This window comes from Choloepus didactylus, chromosome 9 (assembly GCF_015220235.1).
Source record: "Choloepus didactylus isolate mChoDid1 chromosome 9, mChoDid1.pri, whole genome shotgun sequence".
NCBI classification, from domain to species: Eukaryota; Metazoa; Chordata; class Mammalia; order Pilosa; family Megalonychidae; genus Choloepus; species Choloepus didactylus.
This window is the reverse complement of record NC_051315.1, coordinates 132,305-145,397: the sequence shown is the minus strand read 5'-3', so window position 1 is coordinate 145,397 and position 13,093 is coordinate 132,305. Positions and strand designations below refer to the sequence as shown.

Sequence of the window (13,093 nt, the reverse complement as noted above, 5' to 3'; positions counted from 1 at the left end):
ATTATTAAGTTAATTTAATATATTGTTCAAAATCTATATTGCATTCATCAAGAAACCAATGACCAATAAAAAGCCTTATTTAAAAATATATAGCATAAAGTCTACTTACACTTGGTGGAATTTAACAAGATGTTAGATGTCAAAAGAGGATATAGCATTTGAATCAACTAACCTAAAATTTATTGATTTTATGTATACAAATCACATTATGCCTCTCAAGATGGTCTTGGCTGATCAGAATCTATTTTGGTGTTGCCATCTGGCCAAAGCAAATTTTAAAGCTCTCTTTTTTATCTGCACTTCATATGCTATGACACATTTGTTTGAACATATATAATATTGTCAAATCTTTGTCTTGTGTCTGTGAATCAAGTGAGTGGGATGATTAACCTGGCTAATAAAGTTTTGATTAGGAAGTAATGTTGATTACAAAGTAATAAAACTCTCTTTATGTGTGTTTACAGGTAGGTATGTTTTGTACTTTATACATTGACTTTGAACTTATATCCAAAGTGGGATTTTATACTGTTTTGGATCACTAAAAGCAGCATTGAAACAACATGCAACACAGAGATTATTGCAAAGAATCATCTTTAGGCATACAATCTGATGCCTTTGCTACATAACTAAAATATTTTCAATTTACAGTTAAAACTATATATTTATTTGTAGACTTACTTTTCATCATAGAATTCAATAACATGTAAATTGAATTTTCATTGCTCAAAGGTCTGAAATCACCAACTCTGTTTTACTCAGGATATTTTATATTCCTTGGTAACTCTAGACCTCCTAGGAACAGACACTTAAAATGGTAAAGTAAAAGATGTATCTTCTTATTATTTCCACTTTTTTCAGAATATAATAAAGACAATGCATGTTATAGAAAACTGTCTGACACAATTCCATTTGTAATTATCATAAACTTAATTGTTGTGTATTGATTGATTAAATTCATTTATTCAGTAAATATTGATTAAGTTCCTACCATGTACCATATGCTGAAAGGCTTACATAAATTATTTCTAATACTCGTAGAAAAACCCAATGAGGTTATGTTTCTTTAAATTATCATTTTCAAATGAGAGAATTGAAGTAATTTTGCCAGTGTCATGAATTAGATATATATTAGACAGACACTGCTAATATCTATTTCCTTTATAAATACCCATGCAAGATGCCAGATGGCACAGTAGACAGACAACATAAAGCTAGAAAACCCACTGGCTAGCTGTGTTCCATGGATCAGCCTGAGGGCAGCCCACTTACCAAAGTGATAAGATGTGCTATGAGAGGGACACCAGCACCTTTGAGAACCTCAGTGTTGGCTCCCTTCTTCAGGCCTGGGCAGACTGCAGTGCTGCTGTAAAGGAAAGGGCTCCCTCATTACAATGAGGGCTAGCAGAGCCCAAAATGATAGACACCAGGTGGTGGCCCTTAAACATTAAAAGCCAGGTGGGCACAATTATCACAAGGCACAGCAAGATCAAAGTGGCAGTTAGGGGGCCCATCTGCAGAGAGCTATAGAGGTAGTTAACAGTGATATCACACTGTTGCGAGAGGGAAGATACAAGGGTACTGCTTACTCTCTACAATCAAGCAGATCAACAAGGATTATCAGGAGACTGAAGGAAGCAGTCCTATTATGAGAAGATCAGTGCTCAGATGTTTCCAGACCTAAGCCATTTCTCAAGCTCTGAAACCATTGCTAAAAGAGAGCCTGCATTCCTGTTTGAAAGGACACTGCAAAATCTTGGCAAGTGTATTTAGGAGAAATCCCCCATCCTTCCCAGAAAGATCTACAGCAATTTACTTAAAGGATTATTTCAGAGTAGGCCCAAAACAGAAAAAATAATCTCTGCAGAAGGTCCAAACATTGGTGTCATTTGGGCTATATGATCCAACAGACCTTGGAATATTAGAGGTGTATTTGATAGGAAAACAATCTATCTATGATTCCAAAGAAAAAAAAATCACAATGTAGTCCCCTAGGGTTCCAGATCAAGGTAATGGAATCTGCACCAGAGATGACATACCTTTTTAAAAGCATCTCCTGTCCTTGCCTTTCTCTGCCACGCTCATGTGTGAAACTACCTGATATTTTTTTCATTTGTGTTTCTCTGTCACTTCAACATCACCATTCCTAAAATAAACTCTCAATTTCTTCCTATCACACTTCTAAATATACAAGCATTCTCCATCTGAGTGCTTGCTAGCATGATCTATCTGCTCAAGCTTTAAAACAAGGTGTTAACCCAGATTCTTCCATTTTCCTCAGCCCCTACAACCAGTACATCACCAAATAAGGTTTTTCATCCATCCACACACCCCACATCATTCTCTACATAGCAAAAAGGGTGGACCCTTTTAAAATATAAATGACATTATGCTGCTCCCAGCTTAAAATGCTTCAAGGACTTCTCTTTGCATTTAGAATACAACCCGTATCTAGGTGTTCAAGTTCCTGCATGATCTGGCTGTTTCTTCAACATTAACTATGGCTGGTCTGTCCTTCATTAGATACAGATCACTAACTGAACAGATCTGAGATTTTGCAAAGCTGTTTTTATTCCCTCCTTGGCTAAAATGACCATGTCAGAAAGTTCTTTCCTGGACATATTTAAAATAACCACTGTGCATCAACACTATCTCAATCCCTTGTTTCTTTTCCACGTGATACCTACCACAATTTATTTTTTTTTAAATTTGTTCGTCAACCTGTTGTCAATCGTTCTCCACTCTAGAATGTACATTAGGTAAAGTGAAGAAGCTGTCAGTCTTCTTCACTGTGGAATCCCAGGTGTTTAGCACAGCCTGTAAAATATTGTAGGTACTTGAAAAATATTTTTGAATGTAGTAACCCAAACTAAGATCCAAAGATAGTTTATTTAAATTGCATGTGCAATTATGACAATGCATATTAAACAAAAGTTATTTGGTTGACTTATCATTCCTACTTCTGAGAACAGCAGCCTCTTCTACAAAACTTGCCCTATCCTAGTTTTGCCCCTAAGAGAGCGTCTTCATCCTTATATTATCCAATCAAAAAAGGTTTATATTACCCAATCAAATGGCTATGTATGGGAAGTCAACCCAAGCTGGGCTAATTAGAAACTTTCCTAGGATTTTAAAACTCTGAATCCAGAAAAAGATTGGATAACTAAACTGACAATGGCCAACCATATATAAATACAGAACTCTGACCCACTATATGCAGCAACTGGTCCAGAAAACTATAACAGCAATCAGTCCAGGAAACTAAACCACAATCCCAGTAACAATCAGCCCAAATATCCAGGACTTAATCAATTACTGACAGCTTCCCTAATTTTTGTCCCCACTTCCAACTTAGGACCAATGGGAGAAAGCCAAACATAATCCCCTAACCAAATATATAAGATGCCCCTTTTCTAGTTAGCTTTCCTCCAGCTTCCTCATGCTAAGAGTTTCCAGTCAGTACATAAGTCAAGTCTCCCCTCGTTTCTGCTATAAAGCTTTCCAACTCCTCTACCTGCCTTTGAGTGTGTGCCAAATGCAAGTAATGATGCCTGGACTCACTCTCTTGCCATAGCAAACTTTGAATAGTAGCTTTTGATTGTTCTCAAGTGTATGTTCATTTATTTCCACAGATACAGGTAGAAACCTTAAAGTTCATGTTTGCCAAGTGTTTCACCATTTAGGGAAAAAAAAAAACTGGACAAATAACCAACAAAAATAGAGAAAAATATACGAGATTAATTAGAGTGTTTGAAATCCAAATGAATGTTTAGTCTAGCTTCATTCTGCTTTTCTGTAGATTTGTTGAATTTCTTGGATTTTCTTAGCCAAAAAAGATCCCCCACTCCCCACCCCCACATATATTCTATAATCTTAGCCCTACCTTACTTAGATTAGGGCCTCTGATATATTTAATTGAAAGACTCTCAAAAATGAAGGAGACATTTAAATTCTTCATTGGCAAGGCAGCAAAAATGAGCACTAATTTTATTATTGCTTGAGGAGTTAAATACATGTACACATCCTCTCATGTCATCCGAATAGATGCATCTGATAACATGTTGTCTACCTAGTGAGCCAATGGCCAAACCTTTATAATTTTTTGAATGTCAGTACAGATGATACATTGTCCCAGTTGAATTTAATTTGTCCTTCACAGACAAAATTTCAGAATGATTCACATTTTCTTCATTCCTGAGTACGTTGTCTTTGCTGAATTTTATTGATGTTTTAATTTAGCATTCAAATTTCTAATCAAATGGGATTTCCAATGTTCTGTTAATTACAATAATAGCATTTAAAATTAGCATGCAAATGTAGACACAAGATAAATTGAGTATCTGATTGTTAATAGATGGCAAAGTATATTTTTAATATCTCTAGTGTAATCCTGATTAAGATTACTGTCAGCAAGCTACAGAGCATAATATCAAATGGCAACATAATATACAGTAATTTCTTTTTCTAATTCTACACTGTTCTTTAGAGCCCTATCCTGTCTATTTTATTGTAACTGTTGAGCAGGACAAGAAAGAATATGGCATGCAAGCATTTTGTTAAACCATTTCACAGTCCACACTTACTTGCAATAATAATTCATTTTATATGGTCTCAGTAAATATTATGAAAGCTATTTCCCAGAATGACAATTTTGTTGATATATAAAATAGAATTATGCTTTAGCTTAAATTGTGATGCAACAAGAAATAAAGAATGGAGTCTGAGACAATTAGCAAGTATATCATTTGCATATGTATCTTAAGGGAAGCTAGTAGAACTTGCGTATTTATAATGTGGTTACTAAAGACATTTGGTAACTGAGATATGAATATATAGAATCTTTTTCTCAGAATCTTGTTAAAATTGTAGGAGAGTATAATTTTAAATTCTGATAATTCATAGTATTTAATAGCCTACTTCTTTACCTTTGCATTACTTTATTAATAAAAAGGATAGGTTTCAACTCTGTGTACATTAAGGTTAAAATATTTGAGAATAACATTTTTCATTTCCTGATCATGAAACATGACATTAAAAAATGCATCCAGAATACAGAATTCATTCTTGTAAATTTAATATAAATTCAATTAATATAATTCCAATATATTTTCCCTTGGTTCAAAATAAGACTTAATGTGTGAAAAGGTATCACGATGGGCTAATATATTAGGCATGGTTTTGCCATTTATCCTTTCAGGTTTTCAGTCTTCTATTCCATAAAATGATGATCTTAGCTTAAGGGATCACTAATTCTCCTTTTCCTATTGACATTTTATGAAATCAATATATATACTCTAAGGAGAAATTGAATCTTCCAGAATGCTTGAATGTGGAGAGTTGGAGAGGGTATGGAGAGTGGATGAGTCAGTGCTCTCCACAGAAACAGAACAACAATAGGATATATATATGTCCCATATATATGATTTATTTTAAATAATTGACTCACGGGACTGTGGGGGCTGCGAGTCCAAAGTATGAAAGGCAGAATGCCAAGCTGGCAACCAAGGCAGGAGTTGACGTTGCAGACTCGAGTCTGAAATCTGTAGGGCAGGTCAGCAGACTGGAAACCAGGCAAGAGTTAATGCTGCACTCTTGAGGCAAAATTTCTTCTCTTCAGTGGGAAACTGCAGTTTTTCATCTTGTTTTGTTTTTTCTCTCTCCCTAGGTCTTCAACCTGATTGGATTAGGCCCATCCACATTATCCAGGGTACTCTGCTTACTTAGTGTCAACTGATTATAGATGTTAATCACATTTACAAAATGCCTTCACTACAACACCTGGAACAGCGTTTGATGAAATAACTGGATACTATAGCTGAGCCAAGTCAACACTTAAATCTAACCAGTTTTAACAATTAGAGGAAACAAAAATTTTTAATATTTAGAATATGGAAATTTAGAGTAGGAATGTATCTTCACATTTATCTAGTACAGTCCCCTCACTCCAGATGAAACACCCATCTTCAGGAAGTTTGTAAATTAAGAAATTATAGTCAAAGTAAAGGCAGCGCATGCGCGCTGGGGCCGCGGTCTCGGGCCTCCCGGCGCCTTCTCCGAGCACCTCGGGCCCCGGGCCGCGGGCGCGCCCCTTTCGGAGAAGAGAGGCCCTAGGCCCGGGGTGGGGCGCGGGGTCCACAGGGTCGTCACTAGGGAGTGGGGCAGGGGTCAGAGCTGGGCCAGGAACGCGCCTGGGGGAGCGCTGCCTCTGGGGGGAAGGAAGAGCGCGGGACTCGGGGCGGGTCGGGGCCCCACCGGGGGGACGCGCGGAGCCCCCCGGAGCGCGCACCTAGAGGGGGAGCTGCGTGGGCGCCGCGCTCCGGCCCCGTAAGGCTGCCGCGAGGAGGAAAGGGCGCGTCCTCGGCGCAGCCTCCGCGGGGAACACGGGCTCCAAGCTCGTGTGGGTCGTGTGGAGGTGGGAGAACCCGGGAACGGGCCCGGCCTGGGCAGCAGCGGGCGGCAGCGGTGCCCTGGGGGGAGGGAGCCGGGACCGCGCGCACCGGGGAAGGACGGCGTCAGGCGGGGCCCTTCCCTCGGCCGCGGGGTGGGCGCCTGCACGGCCGCCGGGCACACAGCTGGGGCGTCCCCGCGGAGAGGGCCCGAAGGTTTGTCCTGGCCTGTGTGCTCGCCGCCAGGTAAACGGTGTTTCTTCCCCAGAACAGTGGTTGCGTTTGGGGCTTGGGACGGGAATTGACGGGGGAGAGGCAGGAGGGAAGTTTCTGGGCTGGAGGAAATGGCATTAGGGTCACACAGGTGTCTGTATTTATCAAAACCTACTGCAGGGTACACTGACTATTTGGGCATTTCACTGCATGTCAATTTATCTAAAAAAAAAAAAAAAACAATTATAAACATATATTGAGTTCTACTCAGTGATGAACACACAGGAGTGTCCAGGGTGAGGTGTGCTGATGTCTGGCACTTTGAAATGGATCCAAAACGAAGACAGACGGAGGGACTGAAATACAGACAGCTAAGCAACAAAGCCAGCATGGGAACACATGTTATACAGTCTGGGAAGTCAGTCCAGGCATGTTGACTGTAAAATTCTTTCAAGTTTTCTGTATGTTTGAATTTTTTCCAAAATAAAATATTGGAAAATGTAAAAAAAAAAAAGTAAAGGCAGCAAATACTCAAAATGCATTGTTCCCTTATTATTTTATTATTTACTATATTTTACTATCATCTATTTTACTGTCTCCCTCAATATAACAATATTTACTATGTTTTATTATTATCTATACTCTTGAGATTATTTGTTTATTTTATCTGTATTGTGGAAATAATATAATATAATGCTGTGCTTCTATGCATCCCTTCTGAACTACACATTCAGTGATATCAATGTCTCTTTGGCTATGGCTTGAATATTTTATACCACAGAAACTGGCAAATGCTACAAATCAGAACTTTCTTTGCCTTTATCTCTCCTCTCTTTCTCTCTGCCTGTCTGTCCCTTCCTCCTTCTCTCTTTTCCTCCCTCTCTTTCTCCTTCCCTATCTCCCTTCCTCCTTCCCCCTTCTTTCCTCCCTTCTTTCCTTTATTCTACCCTTCCTTCCTTCCTTCTTTCCTTCCTTCTTCCCTTCCTTCCTCCCTTTCTTTTTACATAGCTGATTGTTAAACATTTACCAGCACATCATTGACTGAATCCCTAGAATATTGACTTACCCCTTGTGCCCCACCTAAGGTCCTCATCCCTTAACATAAATACTTGTTAAGTGACTCTCCTTGGGACTCTGTCATATTGGATTTCCATAATCACTCCTTTCCCTTGCAGTATTTATCCTAGTAAGGGGAATAAGAAGCTCCCATTTTACTAGCTCCTTATGACTGACTAACCTTTTTAAATAGTCCTTTGAGATGACTTTCTTCAAGTTACCCTATTCAAGCTTACCATCTATTTTGTGTCAGGATCCTAGCTTGTTTAAGCAATGATTAAAACTCAATTATTGAAAGCTAACACCACATCAGGAGCAGAAATCATCAAAAAATTTTAAGTATTAATATCTAAATAATTCATAAATGATGGGAAATGAATTACTAAAAAAAAGATGTCCAAGATTGAGAATATAAGAATGCAATTACAATTATTTAAAGTAAAGGAGGAACATCTTGAACAACAATGTATTGTGCCAATGTGATCATTTTCTTTACTACGTCATCACTATCCCCTAGATGAAGTAAGGCAATGTTATTCATTCAAGGCAATTTTTGAATCTTATAAGACATTTTAGTTGGTACTTGTAGTCATTAGGAAACCTTTAGCTACAAATAAGGAAAAATTAAGCTCAAATAAGTTTTAAAAAGTAATGGAATGCATTTCTTCATGGTATCCAGAAGCTGTTAAGTGGGTCCTCTCCAGAGTGAGTGAATTCAGTTTCCAAAATATCATCAAACTTTCATAGGCATATATTGTATGTGGCCATTTTTTTGGTGTCCTTAATGTTGTCCTCAAGGCAGTTACCCCGGTGGTTGCAAGAGATCCAGACAGACCCAGGCAACTATTCATATTTTTTGAATTTCCAAAGGAAGAAGAACTTTTGACTTCACATAGTCACAGTTTAAAACAACCCACCCACCCCCAACAGACTGCAGATTTCCTGTTAAGTTTCATCAGCCAGAACTGTGCCCCATTCCCATGCCAAATTAGTCACAGGCAAAGGGAAGAGACAAAGGACAGCTTCTGTGAAACATTTGGCAAAGTGAAGGAAAATTCAAATCTGAATGAATTTTGAAGTTCTGTGCAGAAGTAGAAAGGGAAAAGTAAATGCTTAGTAGGCAACAAATAATGTCCACTACAGCATCATACCTAACAGTTCGTTAAGTGATGCCTTTGGTTTAGGGAGGAATGTGGTATAACACTTCACATGCAATGTGTAAGTAAAACAACATCAGAAATATTTCAGATGTGGCCTAATATATATTTGAAATGTTTAATTTAGTGTCCCAGCTATGCTTATTTATTAGATTAGTGTTTATTGCTTTTGTTTTATTCAAAAGAAAGTTTGTTTCATTTTATTCATGATAGTTGCATTTAAATAAATGTTCTCTTGTATTTATACTTCTTAAATAAAGGTAAATAAAAATCATTGTCTTATGGCAGAGTTGTTTTCAAAGAGCAGAAGCTGACTCAAGCTAGCTTAAGTAAAAAGAGATTTATATAAGATTTTTATAAGTGATTTTTATAAGAAATTTTTATAAGTCAAAATTTAATTTCACAGACATCAGAAGGCAGAAGACAGCTGGTCTGTATAAAACTTGAAATTGGAAAGTAAGGAATGGAGAAATATTTTCATTTCTCCTAAGGCAGCATGGTCTTGCGTCTCTTTCTTTTCTGCAAATGTGCTCCAATTTCCTCCGCAGACCACTTTCTCTAACCACCAACTATGTTAAAATTAGTAGGAACAACAGGTGGACCTGAGTCTATATAAGATTATAGATCAGGTTAAGCCCCAAGAGTTTGACCCAGTTTCTGTGAATCTTGATTCCTATTTTTTAAAGAGAATATGGATCTTATATGAACTGATAGTCCCACAATCAGGTTTTTGTTCTGACCCAGAGAGTTAGGGTTGTGGGAGGATGTGTGTGGGAGGTTGATATCAAAACAGTGAGAGGGACTGTATGAAGGGACAAGTTGTTACAAAAAGATGGTCGTAAGGCAGCAGTAGCTAACAAGTACTCATGGACGCCGAGTCAAGGAAAATATTATTTGCAGGGGAGGAAGGCTTAGGAATTAGTTCTGAAAACGACTTTGTGATTAAATACATGACTATAACAAAGAGAATGAGAGGAGAAGTATCTACCAGATTAAAAAAAATACTCTAAAACTGTAATAATAAAGCTATCAGTAAGTGGTTCTAAATAGAAAAAAAATGCAACAAAATAGAGAGCAGAAATCACCTATATTTGCGGACATATAGTCCTTGATAAAGGCAGCATTTCAAATTTGCAGAATACAGATTAGTCAATTTGAATGGAAATCACTGGCTGACCTCCAAACCGGCATCCTTGATTGTCCACTTTACCTTGACACGCTAATGGGCATCTCAGCCTCACAAGTCCAAAACAGAGCTTTTGATTTACATCAGTCTAGCCTTTCCCATCTCAATAAATGACAAAACTATCTACGTGATTACTCCAAATGAAAATCTTAGAGGTCTTCCTTAATTCCTCTAGTCCACAAACCCAAAATTAAAATAACTGCATTGAAAAGGATAACTATTCTGTCATTTTAAATAAAACATTTAATGATTATATATACAAAATTTACACTGATACAGTTTTAAATAATGAATTTAATGATCATATATACAAAATTTACTCTGATACAGTTTTAAGTAGTTATAAGTAGAAAACAAAATATTGTGGGCATTAGGGAGGACATGTTAGGTTTTTAAAAATTGTGTGCTGATTTAGTTATTTATTTAATCTTGGGGCTTTTTTACTGATCTTAAAATAAATGGAAGGATATACAAGGCTTATACCTCTAGCCCCATTTTATTACACTCTAGGTTATGATAATTGTTATATCACTTACCTGTTTTGTCTAAATCAATTTGTTATGGGATTCTTATTAATTGAACTAAATTTACTGTATATTTTTACCCTGCCACACAGGATCATTCAGTTTCTATGACAATACTTTTTCAAGATAATTTAAAAAAAATCCCTGGATTTCTTTACTAATATCTAGAAAAATGTATTCATTTGTGCAATATAAAACTATTTTAGACTACATGAAAATTAAAATTTTACATATCTTATTAGCAGTGAAACAAGTTTGTTTCATTCTTACTGCTGTGCCCTTCCCTCACAGTTTATTTCATGATCCATTTCCATCATTTCTTCACTTGTCAGTATAATAACCACGATAAAGATTAATTTCTCTTTCTCCATTTAGCGTCAACTTCTGCCTTGCATATGCTGTGGAATTTAATCGGAAAGCCCATTTTGAGCAATCACACTTCAACGGCTGCATCTTGATGATCGCACCATTAGGATCTATTGAAGAGTAAATCTTGGGAATCAGGGAGAGAGTGCAATACTGAAATCATTTTTTTTGGTGAAGTTTATAATGATTTCTTCATGTCACTCAAATACTTTCTTTTCAGATTTTCAGATAAAGGAATCTAATGCTACAAAATCAGAAATTTTGTAAACTTATTACAGATTGTACGTTTCAGACCAAATGGGTGTATATTTAATTGTATAATTAACATATGGATATGAGAAGAGGTCTTTTTCCTGTAAATTGAACTCATTGCAGTGAAATATCATTATAATTTTTCTGTACTTTCCCTTGTAAATATTTTATTACCCTTTCTTCCTAAGCAGTTATACCAATTTTAAAAATTGGTGGGTGTCTTCTAAATTCTTTTGAGATCTAAAAACTATATCCACAAAAAATAATTGATGAAGGAGTTTTTTTTTTTAATTACATAAATCTGATTCATCCAACCAGCTCAGCTTCTTTCTTTTAAAAATGTGTTGCAAATGAAAATGAACAATTCAAAAAAGTGGATATGGAAGCTAAGGAAAGGTGTCATACTTCTTTTATGAAGAAAATCAAGCTTCAAAAAAATCAAGGTGATATCAGTTAAGTTAGATAAAAGGAAAAATAATTTATTTAATAATTTGTTATTTGCCCAAAGTATTCCTACTTATGAGGAATAGTATTAATCTCTGCCCTAAGCAATCTTAGTTTCAGTCAAAAAACTTATGGCTATGCATTCCATTTATGACAAATTTAAGTTCCAGTTCATTTTTGAGTTCAAGTAGCAAAATACAAAACTGGAATTCTGATATTTTAAAATAATCAAATGTGACATGCATATCTGATATTTTATCAGTCCAAAATTTAAATAGGACTATAATTTTTTATTACTCAAGGTAATTTTTATAAAATTATCCATTCTCTTTAAATTCAGGAAGTTAAGGCTTGCACCAACTTTTCCATTTCTGTTTTATTCAGAAATTCATGGATAAAGCCAACATGTTCCACAAATCCATTCTGGTTTCCCATAAGCCAATCAGCCAGACATCCAGTTCTCATCTTTTGTAGTTCATCTCCTGCAGTCTCAGTCTCAGGCCCGGTTTCCTTCATGTTTCTGCTATTGACTTGTCCAACAGCCATGATTCTTTTACTTATATTGGAACTGACCTTTCCACTATGACCTTAGCACTGGGAAATTGACTTTCATTTGCTATTATTCCCAAAGCGGGGAATAGGTACTATAATAGCTACTTAAAATAATTACTTAAACAACTACATAACAAATGCACCCCAAGGATCCTTTACCTGTCTTCCTGGCCAGCTTCATTCATGGCTCCACATGGCAGGGACCAACTCAATGATCACCCATCAGGGAACACCAGGGAATTCTCTGGCTCCAGAGCCAGTTGGAAATTTGGCTCTTTAGATGCAGCGTTTTCTTTATCTTTCCCGAGATTAGTGGGCATAACAAAGAGTGTCCAACAAGGTGGAGCCTCTCAGTAAAAATGGAGAGAAGTTTTAAGGAAGAGCCAAAGTCTTCACGTTTAAAAGCTGAATTGATTTTTTAACTTATAAAATAAAGATTTTTTCCAGCTTCAGAAAAGATTAATAATTCACATCTACAGTCATTTACATTTTATTTGGGTAATTATCATCATGTAGGAGCCGATATAAAGCTAATGATACAAAGGCTCATTAACAATTAAAAGAACGTTACACTGAAAGACTCTTCTACAATGTCTTTGACTTTATCCTTATTGAAGGTGATGTTGACTGTGTTACAAGCTCTTTGAAGACTCTGGGCAGGTATAGCACTTAATTTTAATCTCAGTGCTTAGTATGGTGACAGGCGTTGTGCTCACCACAATTCTCATCAACCCCTTCTTCTAAAGGTGTTGTTCTGACACAGTACACGTTCTCACTGTAAACTTTCAGTTCTTGCTCCTGATCTACTATCTGTTTTCTCTTTCTTGAACATTTCTTATATAAAAGTGTGCCAAATGTTCCATAGTCATGTGTACAAAGTTTGAGTGGTGTCCCCTGCAAAAAGTATATCCAAGTCCTAACACCTGGTAACTCTGTATGTGATGTTATTTGGAAATTGGG

General features: G+C 36.7%; 1 protein-coding gene across 1 annotated transcript; it reads left to right on the top strand.

Annotated features, from left to right (window-relative positions):
• Positions 1-6,008: 6,008 nt before the first annotated feature.
• Positions 6,009-11,395, top strand: LOC119544525 (collagen alpha-2(I) chain-like). The gene is made up of 3 exons (XM_037849993.1): positions 6,009-6,161; positions 6,214-6,629; positions 10,895-11,395. The coding sequence occupies exons 1-3, from the start codon at positions 6,009-6,011 to the stop codon at positions 11,007-11,009; spliced, it is 684 nt and encodes a 227-aa protein (XP_037705921.1). The 3' UTR covers positions 11,010-11,395.
• Positions 11,396-13,093: the final 1,698 nt, after the last annotated feature.

What these genes read in the sequence shown, in the direction of transcription:
- LOC119544525 (XM_037849993.1), top strand. Translation starts at nt 6,009, where the DNA reads ATGCGCGCTGGGGCCGCGGTCTCGGGCCTCCCGGCGCCTTCTCCGAGC. An exon ending in CACTAGGGAGTGGGGCAGGG is followed by an intron (nt 6,162 to 6,213) that starts GTCAGAGCTGGG and finishes TCTGGGGGGAAG; the next exon opens with GAAGAGCGCGGGACTCGGGG. An exon ending in GCCTGTGTGCTCGCCGCCAG is followed by an intron (nt 6,630 to 10,894) that starts GTAAACGGTGTT and finishes TTCTCCATTTAG; the next exon opens with CGTCAACTTCTGCCTTGCAT.